General features: G+C 38.3%; 1 protein-coding gene across 8 annotated transcripts; it reads left to right on the top strand.

Moving 5' to 3' along the window:
* Window positions 1-2,367: 2,367 nt before the first annotated feature.
* LOC107823333 (peptidyl-prolyl cis-trans isomerase FKBP16-1, chloroplastic-like) lies at window positions 2,368-18,082 on the top strand. 8 transcript variants are annotated; one of them, XR_012697479.1, is made up of 8 exons: window positions 2,368-2,527; window positions 3,778-3,966; window positions 4,078-4,112; window positions 5,172-5,265; window positions 5,382-5,442; window positions 17,330-17,375; window positions 17,490-17,595; window positions 17,744-18,082. XR_012697479.1 is itself a non-coding variant. In XM_075227019.1 (8 exons), the coding sequence occupies exons 1-8, from the start codon at window positions 2,463-2,465 to the stop codon at window positions 17,819-17,821; spliced, it is 639 nt and encodes a 212-aa protein (XP_075083120.1). In that variant the 5' UTR covers window positions 2,368-2,462; the 3' UTR covers window positions 17,822-18,082. The 8 variants fall into 8 exon arrangements, 5 of the variants coding, with proteins under 5 accessions (XP_075083120.1, XP_075083121.1, XP_075083122.1 ...); XR_012697477.1 differs by having other exon boundaries at window positions 17,330-17,398; window positions 17,525-17,595; XR_012697478.1 differs by having other exon boundaries at window positions 17,330-17,398; window positions 17,525-17,634.
* Window positions 18,083-19,342: the final 1,260 nt, after the last annotated feature.

Genomic DNA, 19,342 nt, shown 5'->3' with positions numbered 1-19,342 from the left:
CTCAAAAAGCTTTAGTGACCCACCTACTTGTCACCTATGCAGTCTGGGCAGTCTCACGAAACTACAAATATCTTTCTACTCTGATGTCGTATCGATGAACGATTTAATGCGTTAGAAACTAGACTCGTAGATTTTCAATTTAATATGTGTATTATCCTGTAATTCCAAGTATATTAGGAGAAAAGCTCTGCTATATTTAACCTAATATTCAGCACATTATGAATGTAACTTGTGATGACCTTTGCCAACTTTTGTTCCAAAACTCGCTTAACTTCAAAATGTAACACACGACTATCATACGACTAAAATAACTCATAACATAACCTCCTTATCATGTTTAGAACCCTAATAAAATCCCAAAAGTACATGCTCTAACATTCCCAACTTGTTGATATTCGACGAAACATATTTTCTTCAATTTGCTTAGCTCCTAAGCCTTTCAACCATCTTGGTAGTTGTTATCCATGATCTTAAAGATTTGTAACCTCCAAGGTAACATGATTAACTTACTTTATATACTTTCAAAGACGATTTCATTTCTGAGTTTACATCAATTGACTTATGATGTACTCTCACGTACAAAAATATGGGGTGTAACAGTATTAACCCTTCGCAATCACGGAAGCGATCGCGAAGCACAACTTTTCTCAGCTCAAAATTGCCCTTCGCGATCGCGGAAAACCAATCGCGATCACGAAGAGCAGGCTGCCCAACTCCTCCAGACAGCCTCTAGTATAATGGTCATAACTTTTTGTACAAAAATCCAAATGACAAATGGTTTGACTTTCTGAAAACTAGACACCAAAGGCTAAAAATTTATTTTTTGGATCATCTCCCAATTCCTTATAGATTGCAAGATATAAGCTTCCAACATCAGCCCTCTACAACAGAGATTTCTTCTTCGCGAACGCGAATGTGCATCCGCGAACGTGATTCATAGACCCTTTTCTCCCATTTTTCTCTTTGCGAACGCGGCCCTTTCCTTGCGAACGCGAAGTAGGGCGTACCAGACGTCAGAAAACAATAACTCAACATGGCGAAATGACCCGTAGACCCTCCGAAACACACCCGAGGCCCCCGAGACCCCGTCCAATCATACCAACAAGTCCCAATATATGACACAAACCTGCTCGGGGCATCAAATCACACCAAACAACATCAAAACTACGAATCGACGATCGAAATCTTTCTTTAAACTTTCAAACTTCGACGAACGCGTTCGATTCATGCATAAACATTACAGAATGACGCCAAACTTTACGCACAAGTCATAAATCACGATACAGACCTATTCCAAGGCTCGGAACCCCAAATGGACATCGATAACACCAAAGTCCACCTCAAACCAAACTTAGAAAATTCTAAAACCTTCAAAATGCCAACTTTCCATAATAAATGCCGAAATGCTCCCGGGCGACCCGATACTCAACCCGAATATATGCCCAAGTCCGAAATCATCATACGCACCTATTGGAACCTTCAAATCCCGATTCCGAAATCATTTACTCAAAAGTTAAACGTTAGTCAACTCTTCCAACTTAAAGCTTCCGAATTTAGAATTTTCCATCTAAATCAACTCCGAACTTACCGAAATTCAATTCTGACCACACATACAAGTCATAATACCCGAAGTTAAGCTACTCAAGGCTTCAAACCGCCGAACGACGCGCTAGAACTCAAAATGGCTGGTCGGGTCGTTACACAAGTCATGCCAAATCAATAAGTTAATATCATTATGAGCAAAATGGCAATTTGAAATTAAAGAGTCTTCAAGTTAGATATTAGATATGGATCCATAATCAACTTAATAATTCTATTGTGGAATGACACCATATAGTCACTTTTAAGCATGCTGTTTAAAATATATCTACATTTTACAATGTAGTTAAAGATTAGCCAATTCGCTTAAACTTCATGACACAACGTCCTAGAGTTTAAATTTCAAAGCTCAAACTTCAGGACGTCGTGTCCTAAAGTTCGAAAATTGTATCCAAAAGTTCAAATCTTATGTCCTGAATTTTAAATTAGTAGTTCAAAAATTTAGGACGCTTAGTCCTAAATGTTAAATTAATAGCTCAATAATTCACGACACTAAGTCCTCAATTTCCAAATTAAGAATACTTAGTCCTGAAGTTTGAGTGAATTGACTAATTTTTAAATACATTATAAGTTATGAATATATTTTAAATAACGGGCTTTAAAATGGTTATTGGTGCACTTCGCCATTCTATTTGTAGGATTTCTAACATTGAATTAATTTAAACTTTCACACATAAATATTACTCCATTTACTAATAATCATCATAGTATAAAAATATTAAAATAATAGGGTTTTTTGGTCTTTAAATTAAATGGTCCAAACGCCATTCTATGCTACCACCTTTTGTTTCTTTCTTATCTGTTAATGCGAAAAAAAAGTTCCCCACCACTTAGCTGCTCAATTGGTAACCTTCAAATCGACAATGGAAGTTCCTCAATTTCAAGCCAGTCTCCAATTCAGACGTTTCTTGGCGTCCCAAAGCCCATGGTAACGAGCATTCTTATTTATCTCCATCTTCGATTGCTTTAATTAGTATCCTTCGGAACAAGGGCGGAGCTAGAAGCCTGAATACGGTTGGGCTGAACTCATTAGCTTTTGCTCAAACACTGTTATAAATATTCATGAAAAATTTTGACTCTCTACCCCTCCGGGTCAGGGGCAACGTGTGCCTACGCTCCACCCCACTTGTGTTATTTTTACTGGTTTGTTGTTGTTGTTGTTGTTGTATGCATAATTATTAAATTTAGAACTAACTTATTAGCATTTAAAGCCGTTGTTCTAAAAACACGTAGAAATTGAAATCCCAGCTTCAAAATAATTTTTAGTTTATCTAGTTGTTTGTTAACCAGAAATCGTTAGTTTCATGATGTATTTATATTAAATTCGCATCTATTATCGGGAAGGAGTAGAGGTTAAAAGTACTATATGCATCGACTTAAAAAATCCTGAATTCGCTTTTGGTTTGTGGTGGTCATATGACAGAAGACACTATTGTTTTAGTTATTAAATAGTTTAACAGTTAATAATTTATTAAATCTATGAAAATTCACAAGCACAGGGATCAAAAGTGCACATTATAGTTAATTGAATGTGCTTAACCATATATCACAAGGACCAATATCCCTAATATTTCTGAACCACTTTTGCAAATCCACTAGAAGCTTTTTGTAAAAAAAATTCAAGGGGATTCAAAATCTATATATAGACAAAAAATTATAATATCCTGTTGCACAGTGTAGGGGTGGCAAACGGGCGGGTCGGTCGGATACGGCGGGTCGAAAACGGGTAATGCAAAACGGATAAATTATCCAACCCGGCTCATATTTAATACGGATAAAAAACGGTATCCATATTATCCATGACTTCTTGAATATGATCATTTTTGGGAGAATAACTAGTCTCCCAAACTTGAGGAACCCCAAATTTGAGGCTTTATAAATGTAATAGTTAAACCCATTAATTATCCATTGGTTATCCAGATAATATGGGTGGATAACTGTTTTCTTTTAACCATTTTGGCACCACTAGCACAATTCAATACATGCTGCTCCACCACGGAATAGTTAGAGCCTAGATTTTACAAACTTGATGCAAGATGGTCCAATTTATGGATGAATGGAATTTTTGTAGTTAGAGAAAAAAACAGAAGAAGACAAAGAAAGAAGAAAAGAAGAAGAAAATTAGATGTTTCATTTGCTTAATCCTACTTGTAATTTGTAACTTGTTTATGTTAACAGTTTTAAAGACATTGAGCATTGTAAGATTGCTGCACCTAAAAGCTCAGATGAAAGGGTGCCATCTCTAAATGTCAAAAAGTTGCTAAGAAGGTCAGTTCTGCAACTTGTTGGATTGAGTCCTATTTTCATAAGTACTCGTCCTGTCTTATCTGCGCCAGTTCAGGAGATGAAAGAACCTGATGTTATCCGGTAAATGTTGTTTCCATTTCTTTAATCTCCACAATTAAATTGTCTATATGGCCTAGAATAAGTGCTGTCATTATTTTAATGGTGTTGTTAATTTGGATTTGAAGCATTCAGGACTCTAAAGCTTGCTAGTGGAGTGAGGATACAAGGTACATCCCTTTTTAAGGTTATAAAACAAATATTTTCAAGCAGTTTTCTAATTAAGATTTTTTATTAACTATACTTCGAGCTAATAACAACCCTGGCTGTAGCTGTTCTCATTGCTATTTGACTTATTTAATGAATAGTATAGCTCAAGCTCCAACTTAGCTTGGCTTGTTAGGGACAATATCATCAAATCCTGAAATCTTAATTTAGGGGCTTGCATGTGGTAAAATTGAAACAAAGGTTTAGTGTGCTGTGTGATTTCATTATCAGGTGTCCCCTCTATAATTATTAATAATTGAAAACAAAAGTGACTTAAAGGAGTAGTAAATAATAAGATAGACAAGCTTATGTGTGGTGAATAAAAATGTATATGCATGTTCAAGATATTGGTGAACATTATATGAGTCGAGACGAGTTTTTTGGCTTGGTTAATAACTGAAGTTAATAGCCTAGTGTGTGTTTCATTAAACAAGTCAAGGTTGATTTTTCACGATTCCAGTTGAGTTTTCTCACGGCTCTTTCAAGCATTTTAGTGCTTGAGCTGCTATAGTTGAATGGAAGATGATCACTTGCTTCCATGTTTGACGTGCTGTAGTTTCATATGTTTAACGTTTGGATCAAGCATACAGCATATATACAGGATAAGAAATTGTATAATTTGACCCAGCGAGAACATTGAAGAAAATAGTCTAGCGTGTGTTTCTTTATTGAAGAAACAAGTCAAGTTTGATGTTACACGAAGTCCACTTGAGTTTTCTTCCGGACTCTTTCAATCATTTGGAGCTCGAGCTGTTCTAATTGAGTTGAACATGCTTCCATGTTTGACGTGCTGCAGTTAAATATGTTTAACGCTTGGAGCGTGCATACAGCCATATATAAGGTTAAGAGGAAAAGCGACTTACATTTAAAAATGACTGTTTAATGATCTCATTCCGTACAGTTTTAAGTTCCATTTAATGAAGAAGTCATTCATATTATGCTGGGAAGGGGGCATATCAAGCCCTCGGTGTCATTCTTATTTTATTTCCGAGTATTAACATGAGTTGTTGCATCTTCTAAAGATGTTGTTGAAGGGGAAGGACCAGAGGCTCATGAAGGAGATAGCGTCGAAATTAATTATGTCTGCCGACGATCAAATGGATATTTTGTCCACAGGTACTGTTTTCAGTTTATGTACTGCTCCTCCAGATATTTGTTCGTCAGTAAATCCATGTCATACTTTCTTATTCTGTGGAATTGACATTGAACTTCTTCATTTTGCTTCAATGTAGTACTGTGGACCAATTCAGCGGAGAAAGCGCCCCTGTCATACTTCCTTTGGATGATACACAGGTTACCGTTTTTGTTATAGCTTTGGGCTTAAAATAGAACATCTTAAAGGTCAGATAGCAACCTTCTGATTTCCATTATGTGGCATGGCTGGAAGCTGTCAAGAAGTTATATTGCATCTATTTTTTTATGAACTCGTTTGTGCCTTCAAAATGTGTGGTCCAATAGTGCCACTTCGTTAATCAAATAGGTCGAGGTAACTTGTAAGCAAGGTTTCTTAATGAGTTCAAAAATATCTTTGTTCCTATCTTCTTACACTTCCTTAAAGACATGCTAGAAAAGTCTTGGTACATATTGCCGAAGGACATACACAAGAAAAAAAGTGGAGAGAAGAAACGCAGAGAAACTTAGTAATAAGCTAAACTAGTAACGAGAAGAATAACCTTTGTTTAGGTAACGTATTGTGCTGCCAGGACAAGCTGCTGTCTTGCTGAGCGACAAAATTATTTCAATCTTTCAGATAAAGAATTTATACTGCTGTCACCTCGTAACAATAAAGATGTATTGTGCTCAAACGTTTCTAACTTTTCTTTCTGTGCGTCTAGTTTGGGGAGGGTTGGGGTGTGAGCACCTAATTTTTGACCATGCTTGAATTTTTCCCCACTCATCTTCCCAATACCTAACTTCCCACACCCCCACTCACTTCCCACTTCCCCCACTTACCCTCCCACTTTCCCAACTCATGTCCCCCACTCACATCCCCAGCAAAGTTGTCAGAGCTGTCACACCTCCTTTTTCCCGAGGGATAGGGAAGTAGGGGAGTTTTTCCAATTAAAGTGACGTTATTCGAAATGAGATTATTTATTTAATCAGAATCGCCACTTGGAATAATTATTATGGTGTCCCAAGTCACCGGTTTATTTTCAAATCCTAAATCGAGGAAAAATAACTCTATTTATGGTCCGCGAACACAGAAGACCGTGTAAGAAATTCTGTTAATTCGGGAGAAGGTGTGAGGCACTCCCGAGTTCCGTGGTTTTAGCATAGTCGCTCAACAATTAATACCTGACTTAATTATTATATGTTTTAGAACCTTTTATGCATTGCCGCTTTTATACTGCTTTTAATGATTTTTAAACAATTATGGAGTTGATTTAAACAAGTCGCGGTATCGTGCACTTGTTATTTTTGTACACATCGCAAATCACGCCACGTGAAACCTACCCGTGATTCACAACATGTTTATATTATTATTATTATTTGAAGTTGGGGTCAAGTCGCGTGAAACGCGCACTTGAGTTGGGATTTACGTATCATGTCACGATGATTTATTTAAACATGCCTAAAGCAAACTACGAATGTTTATAGGTTGATGATTTCCTAAGATTTGAGATTACTTTGAGGCCACGAATTATGGATAAGATTAGGAAAAAGTAGGTATTGGATTACTAAATCGGTCATAAGATTGAGCGGGTTACATCTTAGTAAGTTGTTAATGCTTTACCTTTACAGTTATCTAAAAGTGCCAATTGAAAACAGTGCCTTGAACTAAATCTTTTGCTAATATCATGGCCAATTACCTTGATTCCAAACTTTAAAGCGACATCCTAAAGCTGACGGTCCAACCAAAGTATAAGTCATGCCTTAACTGATTCACAAAAGAGAAATTACGAGATTAACTAAATCATATTCAACCTAATCACACAACTACGAGAAAGTAAAGTGGATATCAATTCAGAATTAAGCCTACGAAATCAATGATTTTCCTTACTCTTGTGATCATGTCCTATTACAATAATAACCACGATCTACAGCTACAAGGATTACCAATTTACATTCCAGCTTCACTTACATCTCACTCCAACATGAACCCTTTTTAAAAAAAAATCAAAACACTGATTTTTCATGTAACACTACAGATCTGGTGATTAAATAGCTAAATCAACAAACTATCAGTTTCAACATTAGATAAACAATCAGAATCAAGCATGACTTCATATTAGTCCAAATCTGAAAAAATACAAGTATAGGGAAGACATACCTAATGGTGTAAGGATTAAATCTAGAAGCAAAGGGGGGCCAAATAAAGGCAAAGAAACCAGCGGGTAGGAGTTCAACAACCAGATTCAAAAGCAAGCACCAGAATCGAGCAAGTGATTTGAGGTTACATCACTTCTCTTAAACCCAGAATATGTAGAATAATCAACAACAGTGAATTAGCTTTAAAAATCTCCTTTGGATCCCAGCTTTCTCTATTTTTGAAACCTTTTTTGTTGTTTTCAGCTCTCAAAATCTTCCAGAACTTTGATTTTTTTTTGTTGCTAAGTGCTTTGTGTGTGTTCGTGAATGAGTGTCTTAGGGAATGAAATGAGTGTGTTTGTGGGGCGAATTCTGATGAACCTCTATAGCCGTCTCTCTATCTCTATTGCGTGTGTGCTGGTGAGCGCAGAGGAATGAGAGTCAATGAATATTCTGTCTCCCTCCGCGTGAGTGTGATCTCTTCCTGGAGGAGCTCTAGATCGGCCATCACCTGGCGAGCGAAGGACATCACGGAAGCAAAAAACATAGATCTGGTCATATCCTCACATTCATGGCATTTCATTGCAGCGTAATCGGCTATTTCTTTGATTCTCATTCTAATGACACCATTTTCTTGGAGCAAGCATCCAATTTGCTGTGCACGGGCTTCTAACACTTGCGTGGCTATGTTGTTTTGGTCTTGCAACTTCTACACGCTATCTTCTAATTGGTAAATCAGTGCATAACAATGTTCTCTTTGTGTTTTGAAGTCCTTTGTCTGCTGAACCATTTCATTTTCGAGGTTGGACAGCTTTTCCCTTTAATCGTGACTTCTCTATCATATCTTTGCTTTAACTGGTGGGCTGACCTTGCCTGTTCTTCTGCACGTTTTGCCAACTTTGCTCGAGCTTTTGCCAAGTCTTCCTCGACCTTTGTCAGATCAACCGCATAAACATGCACTTTTCGCCTTAGGTTGCTTATGATACTTTCATCTATTTCACTTCTTACCGGCGTTTCGGCGGCTATTTTCATTTTTCGGATCTGAGTTCGGAGGGTTTCGTTTTCCCGGGCTAACCTCTTTTTTTCTCCTTCATCCTCAGCAGCTTGTGTCACGACCCAAAATCCCACCACAGGCGTCGTGATGGCACCTAGTCTCTAAAACTAGGTAAGCCAATTTCAATTACATTTTGAAGCCATTTTTTATTTTTTTTAAACTAACAGCGGAAATAATTACAATATACAACTTCCCAAGACTGGTAGTACTGAGTCACGAACTCTAACTGAATACATGAAATGATCACGAGGACCGAATATGCAATACTGTTCGATTACAAATTAACAGTACAATGGAATGAAAAGACTCCAAGGGACGGCGACGGCCAAGCAGCTCTACCTTGAATCCTTACGATCCCGCTTTAACTCTGCTCGAGTCCGATATCTCCAATACCTGGTTCTGCACAAAAATCTGCAGAAGTGTAGTATGAGTAAACCACGGTCGGTACCCAGTAAGTATCAAGACTAACCTTAATGGAGTAGAGACGAGGTACAGTCAAGACACTCACTAGTCTAATAACCTGTGCAATATAATATACAAAATACTAGGAAACAAATAGCAATAAGGGCAGGATAAAACAACCAGTGGTATGCGCAGCAAGACAACAAGAATACCATAAATATCCCTCAACAATTAATAAATACATGTACCCCCAATTAATTCATGTTTTTCAAATAAATATCCTTCACATATAATTCTTCCAAATAACTCTCTTTCAAATGTAGTTTTCTCAAATAATTATTTTCAAATATAATTATTTCAATAAATCTTTCCAAATATAATTTCCTCAAATAAATATCTTTCAAATACAATTCTTTCATATAATTCTTTTTGAATAAAAATCCTTCCAAATAAATATTTTGAATATAATTCTTTCAATTAAAAAGTCACCATGTGACACCTCATTTCATAATTATAAAAATATGGGTCTTAGCCCATTTTCATATTTTTCGTAAACACGGATCTCAGCCCATTTTCATATTTTTCGTAAACACGGATCTCAGCCCATTTTCATATTTCCACGGCACCTCGTGCCCATAATTAAATCATCATATTTCCCCGGCACCTCGTGCCCTCATTTTATATCACAACTGCACGGACAATTCACGTGCCAAATATCATTATCATTTCATCACAGCACCTCGTGCCCACATTTCATATCACAACTGCACAGACAATTCGCGTGCCAAATATCCTCATTATTTACTCACGACACCTCGTGCCCATATTTTATTTTATAATCCGCCTGGCAATAGCCACAAGCTCTCAATTTCAACATAAATCAGATTGTTATCAATTTACCAACAACAAGACAAATTGCACAAGGTATAAAAATAAACACAAGAAAATCACATCACATGAAAATCATCAATACCACAACCCCGCATCATCAAATATCATCCCTGACAATAGCCACTTTTATCGCTCCTATAGCCACCCTTATCGCTCCGCCCAGACAATACCAATAGCCACTTTTATCGCTCCTATTGCCACCCTTATCGCTCCGTCCAGACAATATTCCAACAAACACAACAGTGAAATGCCACCCTTATACCCACATAATATCAACGGTGAAATGCCACCCCTATCTCCCCAAAATAACAACTCGCACAACACAACAATTTACACGGAAAATTATCACAGCAACATAATAAAATCAATTCATATCACAATTGGCCCAATGGCCACAACCAAATTCCAAAGATATAACAAAATCAATTAATTTCACAACAAATAGCCCAAGGCTCCACACAATGTATATAACACCCAAAAACAATTAATAGAGATAGAAATTACTCAACATAAATCAAAGTCTTCATTAAATTCAAATTTTCAATAATTATATAAACACCTCTTCTTAAACTCATTTAATTAATTATTTGCAGAGGAAAATTCATATTGGAATTAATTTCCAAGAAATATTAAACCAACAATACTCACGAAATTTCATAAATATTTCAAGTAACAATCACATCAAATTATCATATAAAAACAAATTCAACAATAAGGATTTAGGCATGGCAAACAGATAATTTAATAATTTTTCACAATTTCCTAATTTACTACACAATAATGCCTAAGACTTTAATTCAATGAATTTTGCACGTATAATCCCGAGTACGTACTCGTCACCTCGCGTACACGGCTTTTCACATTTCACAATTGGCACATAAGACTCAATGCCTTAGGGGTAATTCCCCCACGCGAGGTTAAGCAAGACACTTACCTTTTTGAAGTTAGGCCGATATTCCAAAAAGCCTTCTTGCTTGAATTGACCTCCGGACAGCTCAAATCTATCCAAATTAATTGTATAACTCCATTAAAATTCGTCGGAAACAATTCCGGATAATAATACGTCGACTTAAAAATTTATTCCAAAAAGTCAACAAAAGTCAATGTGGGGCCCGTCCCTTGGAACCTGACATAATTTTCATGAAATCCGAACACCCATTCCGATACGAGTTCAACCATACCAATTTTATCGAATTTCAATAACAACTCGACCTCCAAATCTTAAATTTTCGTTTTTGGAAGATTTTGTAAAAATCTTGATTTCTTCCATTTAAATCCGAATTAAACGATGAATATAACCATGAATTTATGAAATATAATCACTTTTGGATATAGGATACTTACCCAGGTTGAAGTCGTGAAGAACTCCTCCAAAATCGCCCCAAAACCGAGCTCCAAAAATCCAATCAAAAATGGCGAAATGACCATTTTTGATCCTTTATGTTTCTGCCCAGTTCCGCTTCTGCAGATTTGCGCATCTGCGGACTCGCTTTTGCGAGCCAAAATGCGCATCTGCGAAGTCCCAATGTCCACTGCCCAACAGGAGCTCGCATCTGCGGAAGAAAATGCGCATCTGTGATGTCGCTTCTGCGACAAAACGATCGCTTCTGTGAAGACATGCCCAGCTGCCTTCTTCCGCTTCTGCGTGCTTGTTTCCGCACCTGCGCAGTCGCAGGTGCGCCCAGACCCTCCCTTCTGCGACCAACGTCCAGCCTGCCCAGATTTCGCTTCTGCGAGGTCGCTTCTGCGATCAAACATCTGCAGAAGCGAAACAAACAGCTGTTGCCCAGAACCACTTCTTAGGAGTGAAAGGCTGGTCTTGAAGAGCCAACTCTCTGCCACAAACTAAAGAATTGAATTACCTTGCGCCGGTATCATTTCGCTTGAGCCGGGAAACAGCAATTTCCAGCAGCTATCTCATCCAAAAATCAACTCCGTTAACCTTCCGAAATTCACCCGAGGCCCTCGGTACTTTAACCAAATATACCAACATGTCCCAAAATACAATAAGAACTTAGTCGAGGCTTCAAACCACGTCAAACAACGCCGAAATTCCGAATCGCGCAACGAATCGAATTATAAGTTTTTAAATCTCCCAACTTCTATATTTTGCACCGAAACGTATCAAATCAATCCGGAATGACTTCAAATTTTGCACACAAGTCATAATTGACTTAATGGAGCTATTCCCATTTCCGGAATCGAAATCCGACCTCGTTATCAAAAATTCACCCTTTGGTCGGACTTTTTCAAAATCTTATATTTTCCAACTTTGACCAAAATGTGTCGAATTGTCCTACGGATTTCCAAATCCAAATCCGAACATACGCCTAAATCCGAAATCATCATACGAAGCTATTGCCATCCTCGAAATTCTATTCCGGGATCGTTTGCTCAAAAGTCAACTCTCCGGTCAAACTTCCCAAAAAATCAACTTTCGTCATTTCAAGCTTAATTCCACTACGGACCTCCAAATAATTTTCCGGACACGCTCCTAAGTCCAAAATCACCATACAGAACTATTGACATCATCAAAATTCCATTTCGGAGTCGTTTGCTCAAAAGTCAACTCTCCGGTCAACTCTTTCCATTTAAACTTCAAATTCAGGATTGTTCTTTTAATTTAATTCCGAATATTTAGTAAATCAAACTCGATCACACCCGCGGGTCATAATCAAACTCGATCACACCCTCGAGACTTAAGTCACTGAACGGGGCGTAAATTCTTAAAATGACAAGTCGGGTCGTTACAGCTTGCAACCCACTATCAAACTTGATGGTTCTTACTTGATCCTCTAGTTTGCTTATGGTGGTTCGATACTTCTTTTTCTTTGGCCAACCAAGCCCACTGTTCTTGTGCTTCGTCCGTGAATTGTTGGGCATGGGGCCCTTTGGCAGGCTGTTCTGGCTCTTGATCAACCCGGGCTCTCTTGCCATACCATGCAGTGTAATTAGACTCTACCTCTCCAGAGGATAGATCCCGCACCTGAGTTGGTGGCTCCATAACCCTACATTGGTTCCAAACCTGGCGAACCCTTTCTTCCGGGAATGCAGCCCTTGGGCATAGCTCAATAACCTGTACACTCAGATCTTCATCGTGAGGGACTGTTTGATACCTTCCCAATTGGTGTAGGACCCGATGCGGAGCATATAGCTGAATACTCCGAAAACCCATCAATAAGAGAAAGCACACTTCGGCGGACATGTAAATAACCTCGCTAACCGGAAGCCAACTGAAAGTCCACTCAATTTGCTTTGCGGTCAAAGAACCCAGATATGTGAACCATGCTTCAGTACACTCCGACAACTCATAGCCATTTACCTTGTTTCCGTACTCTTCAATGCAATTGAGTCCGGTAATTCTGTAGTTCATGTACCTCGGGCGACGACAGAGATGTTCCACCAGCCACATTTGTAAAAACAAGTTACAACCCTCAAAGAACCTTGCACCAGCTCGACAAGCGCTTAAAGCTCGATAGATTTCCGCGAGAATCATCGGTATAAGAGTACCATTGGCCTTCTTGACCATAAAATCAGCCATTCCTGCCAGTCCCAATTCTATGTGTCTGTCACTCCTCGAGCATATCAGAGTGCCTAAGAATGCGACTACGAAAGCTAAATTCTTGCGCGCTTCCCACTTGTTTTTCTTTCCCTGGGGCCGTTCTTGTCAAAACTCGGAAGGCTGTCTTCACAAGAATAGCCGCAATATAAACCTAAGTCAGTCCTTTCTCCTATAACCAACCTCAGTTGGCAGAAACAACCCTAAAAACTTTCCTCAAGTGTTGAAGGGTCGTATTTGCAAAAACAACCCCTGTTTTGTTACTGATTTGAATTTTCAAAATTAGCCACTTTGTGTTTTTGGAAAATGTGTTGGTTTTGATCTTTGTCCTCAATTTGTGTGCAGAACGAGCATCGTTGAGAATGTACCTTTTCGGGTCGTAGATGAGTTTCCGCTAAGACTCCACATGTGGTGGAATGACCTGGGGGAGGTGAGCAAGCGTTCCGTGACTAAAGCTTTAGGTGGGCTCACCGGTCTTCTGAAGATTAAGCCCATGGTTGATCTAATTGAGGCCCTGATACCATTTTCGGACCCGACACAATGTTTTCCACTTCTCCGACTTTGAATTGACCCCTACGCTAGAGGAGATTGCAGGATACACTGGTTTGACGGGAATCTCAGGCACCAATATCCAGTAGCACCCAAAACTGTGACCCCTCATAAGTTTTTGGACCTTCTGAGTATTAACTGGCAGGTTATAAATGAGAATTTGGCCGAAGGTGTTTGTACATTCCACTTCTTATATAGCCGGTATGGGGATCCCCACGGATTTGAGGCTCCATACACTGGTTTGAATCACCCGGGAAAGAAAAACAAGTGGGAAGCGCACATGAGTTTAGCTTTCGTAGTCGCATTCTTAGGCACTCCGATATGCCTGAGGAGTGACGGACACATAGAATTGGGACTGGCAGGAGTGGTTGATTTTATGGTCAAGAAGGCCAATGGTACTCTTATACCGATGATTTTCGCGAAAATCTATCGAGCTTTAAGCGCCTGTCGAGCTGGTGCAAGGTTCTTTGAGGGTTGTAACTTGTTTTTGCAAATGTGGCTGGTGGAACATCTCTGTCGTCGCCCGAGGTACATGAACTACGGATTTACCGGACTCAATTGCATTGAAGAGTACGGAAACACGGTAAATGGCTATGATTTGTCGGAGGGTACTGAAGCATGGTTCACATATCTGGGTTCTTTGACCGCAAAGCAAATTGAGTGGACTTTCAGTTGGCTTCCAGTTAACGAGGTTATCTACATGTCTACCGAAGTGTGCTTTCTCTTATTAATGGGTCTTCGGAGTATTCAGTCATATGCTCTGCATCGGGTCCTACGCCAATTGGGTAGGTATCAAACAGTCCCTCACGATGAAGATCTGAGTGCACATGTTATTGAGTTATGCCCAAGGGCTGCATTCCCGGAAGAAAGGGTTCGCCAGGTTTGGAACCAATGTAGGTTTTTGGAGCCACCGACTCAGATGCGGGATCTATCCTCTGGTGAGGTAGAGTCTAATTACACTACATGGTATGGCAAGAGAGCCCGGGTTGATCAAGAGCCAGAACAGCCTGCCAAAGGGCCCCATGTCCAACAATTCACGGACGAAGCACAAGAACAGTGGGCTTGGTTGGCCAAAGAAAAAGATGTATCGAACCACCATAAGCAAACTAGAGGATCAAGTAAGAACCATCAAGTTTGATAGTGGGTTGCAAGCTGTTGAGGATGAAGGAGAAAAGAAGAGGTTAGCCCGGGAAAACGAAGCCCTCCGAACTCAGATCCGAAAAATGAAAATAGCCGCCGAATGCCGGTAAGAAGTGAAATAGATGAAAGGATCATAAGCAACCTAAGGCGAAAAGTGCATGATTATGCGGTTGATCTGACAAAGGCCGAGGAAGACTTGGCAAAAAGTGCAGAAGAACAGGCAAGGTTAGCCCACCAGTTAAAGCAAAGATATGATAGAGAAGTCACGATTTTAAGGGAAAAGCTGGCCAACCTCGAAAATGAAATGGTTCAGCAGACAAAGGACTTCAAAACACAAAGAGAACATTGTTATGCACTGATTTACCAATTAGAAGATAGCGTGTAGAAGTTGCAAGACCAAAACAACATAGCCACGCAAGTGTTGGAAGCCCGTGCACAGCAAATTGGACGCTTGCTCCATGAAAAGGGTGTCATTAGAATGAGAATCAAAGAAATAGCCGATTACGTTGCAATGAAATGCCATGAATATGAGGATATGACCAGATCTATGTTTTTTGCTTCCGTGATGTCCTTCGCTCGCCAGGTGATGGCCGATCTAGAGCTCCTCCAGGAAGAGATCACTCTCACGCGGAGGGAGACAGAATATTCATTGACTCTCATTCCTCTGCGCTCACCAGCACACACGCAATAGAGATAGAGAGACGGCTATAGAGGTTCATCAGAATTCGCCCCACAGACACACTCATTCCATTCCCTAAGACACTCATTCACGAACACACACATAAAAAGCACTTAGCAACCAAAAAAAAAATCAAAGTTCTGGAAGATTTTGAGAGCTGAAAACAACAACAAAGGTTTCAAAAATAGAAAAGCTGGGATCCAAAGGAGATTTTTAAAGCTAATTCACTGTTGTTGATTATTCTACATATTCTGGGTTTAAGAGAAGTGATGTAATCTCAAATCACTTGCTCGATTCTGGTGCTTGCTTTTGAATCTGGTTGCCGAACTCTTACCCGCTGGTTTTTTTGCCTTTATTTGGCCCCCCTTTGCTTTTAGATTTAATCCTTACACCATTAGGTATGCCTTCCCTATACTTGTATTTTTTTCAGATTTGGCCTAATATGAAGTCATGCTTGATTCTGATTGTTTATCTAATGTTGAAACTGATAATTTGTTGATTTAGCTATTTAATCACCAGATCTGTAGTGTTACATGAAAAATCAGTGTTTTGATTTTTTTTTTAAAAAGGGTTCATGTTGGAGTGAGATGTAAGTGAAGCTGGAATGTAAATTGGTAATCCTTGTAGTTGTAGATCGTGGTTATTATTGTAATAGGACATGATCACAAGAGTAAGGAAAATCATTGATTTCGTAGGCTTAATTCTGAATTGATATCCACTTTACTTTCTCGTAGTTGTGTGATTAGGTTGAATATGATTTAGCTAATCTCGTAATTTCTCTTCTGTGAATCAGTTAAGGCATGACTTATACTTTGGTTGGACCGTCAGCTTTAGTATGTTGCTTTAAAGTTTGGAATCAAGGTAATTGGCTATGATATTAGCAAAAGAAAAGATTTAGTTCAAGGCACTTTTAGATAAAGGTAAAGCATTAACAACTTACTAAGATGTAACACGCCCAATCTTATGACCGATTTAGTAATCCAATCCCTACTTCTTCCTAATCTTATCCATAATTCGTGGCCTCAAATCTTAGGAAATCATCAACCTATAACCATTCGTAGTTTGCTTTAGGCACGTTTAAATAAATCATCGTGACTATGGGTACGGTTCACGTGGCATAGTCATGATACGTAAATCCCAACTCAAGTGCACGTTTCACGCGACTTGACCCCAACTTCAAATAATAATATAAACATGTTGTGAATCACGGGTACGTTTCACATGGCGTGATTTGCGATGTGTACAAAAATAACAACTTTCAACTCCATAATTGTTTAAAAATCATTAAAAGCGGCAATGCATAAAAGGTTCTAAAACATGTAATAATTAAGTCAGGTATTAATTGTTGAGCGACTGTGCTAAAACCACGGAACTCGGGAGTGCCTCACACCTTCTCCCGGGTTAATAGAATTTCTTACACGGTCTTCTGTGTTCGCGGACCATAAATAGAGTCATTTTTCCTCGATTTGGGATTTGAAAATAAACCGGTGACTTGGGACACCATAATAATTATTCCAAGTGGCGACTCTGATTAAATAAATAATGTCAATTTAATTGGAAAAACTCCCCTATCCCTCGGGAAAAAGGAGGTGTGACAGGGGGTAGTTGATAATTAACTGCATTCTTGTTTTTCTTACAAGTCTCTGTGAATCTGCAGATAATTGAAGGTCTGAAGGAAGTCTTGATTGGAATGAAGCCTGGAGGTTGTGCCTGCTCCTTTAAAAAAGTATTCACTTTTTGTTTGCAAAATATATTCAAACTTTAGTAAATGACAGGATCTCCAGGAAAACTTATTTGCCATTTTTCAGAATATACAGTTCTATTTGTTTGAGCTGTAAGGCCTGTACTGCAGGAAAAAGAAGAGCGTTGATCCCGCCTTCGCTAGGATACATCAATGAAAACTTAAAACCAGTACCTGAAGACGTATGTGTTCTCAGAAATTTATTCATTTAACATCCTTTGGTACCCTTATCCTACACTCTCCAACTATCTTAATCTATGATTATATGTTCCTTTTCTGCTTTATAGTTGATGTTATTGGTTCATCAAACGCATATTTGTCGTGTTGCAGTTTGGACCAAGGCGTAGCCTTATGTCTCATGTGAAGGAGCCTCTAATTTTTGAAGTGCAGCTGTTGAAAGTTTTATGAGTATCATACTTATTGTTGGTGCTTAACTATACTATGTAAGTTTATTAACTTCCATTACTTTGATCTCTTGAACAATGTACTGAATTTTTGCCAAGATATGCTAAAACTGTCTGCTGCAGGATGTTCCAAAACTGGTTATATTGTTTTTATTTCTAGTTTAAGGGAACTTATTCTTTAGACACAATTTCTACTTGGTTACTGTAATGACTAGTACATATTGTTTAGTACCATTAGTAGTAATTTCACATACGAGTTTATTTATGTGAGAGTATACCACATTCAGCAGATGCAAATGAGTGAGTGACCCTCTTTTTTTAGATGCAATAACATCTTCCTTGACTTCTTTTCAGTGAATGAATGACCATCTTTTTGTTAGATGCAATAATATCAAAATCAGTTTATACAGTCAAACTTCTCTGTAACAACTTCGTTTGTTCCGATTATTTTTGTATGTTATAGCGAAGTGTTGTTATAGAGAATATATATTATAACATAACATGAAAATTGGTTCCGAAAAAAGCTTGACTTTTATAGTGAATTGTTGTTATATAGGCATGTTGTTATAAAGAGGCATGACTCTATACATTTTAACTAATTTATTGAACGGCCAAATGGACTCAGACAGAGTATTATAGTTAAATTTTAACCTGATATCTCATGTTGTTACTCACTGAAAAGAAGTTAAGGAAGGAAAATGGTTCTCTAATAGCCTCGTTGAATAGGAGGGCGAAGGCTTTTTGAGAAAGTCTATATTGTCTTATAAATAATTTTTTTTTCTATTTAGAAAGAGGAGCTTTCGAGTTCATAGCCTCGTGCATTTTTCGAATAAAGATGGTTATAGGATCGAATTCGCTTTAAGAAGTAACTCTCATATTTAGTAAATTTACCAAGGTATCAGAGATCTGGCTTATAGAGTCTGGAATCAAATTGTGGTCTTTTTTGACTCAAACGATCGAAATGCGTGAAAAAAAGATTTAGTGACCAGAATTCATATAGCGCCCTTTTAAAGGGCGCTATATGTTTAAAGCCTTTTATACACATGGCGCAGGAAAATCAGATAAATAAAATTTAATGTACCAAAAGAAGAGCAGGTTGGTGGGTGGTGCAATGGTTAAAGACTTGATAATAACTTGGTTTTGTCATTGAGATCCAAGGCTCGAATCCCTCTAGCAACATTGAGATCCAAGGCTCGAATTCAAAAATCTTAATTTTTTAATAATTATTTTTATTACATTGAAAAGTATTTATAAATATTAAAGTATTTATATCTAAATACTTAAACCAAATAATGAAAAGAAATAGGAAAACAAAATAATGTTGCTAGAGGGAATCGAACCTTGGACCTCAAAACTAACTTATCTCCTAACCTTTAACCATTGCATCACCCAGCAATCTACTTTCTTTTTGGTACATTAAATTCATATAGCGCCATTTTAAAGGGTGCTATATGAATTTTGGTCACTAAATCTTTTTTCCACGCATTTCGGTCGTTTGAGTCAAAAAAGACGAGTTTTTAGCCAA

This window comes from Nicotiana tabacum, chromosome 12 (assembly GCF_000715075.1).
Source record: "Nicotiana tabacum cultivar K326 chromosome 12, ASM71507v2, whole genome shotgun sequence".
Lineage (NCBI taxonomy): Eukaryota > Viridiplantae > Streptophyta > Magnoliopsida > Solanales > Solanaceae > Nicotiana > Nicotiana tabacum.
This window is presented reverse-complemented; position numbering and strand designations above follow the sequence as displayed.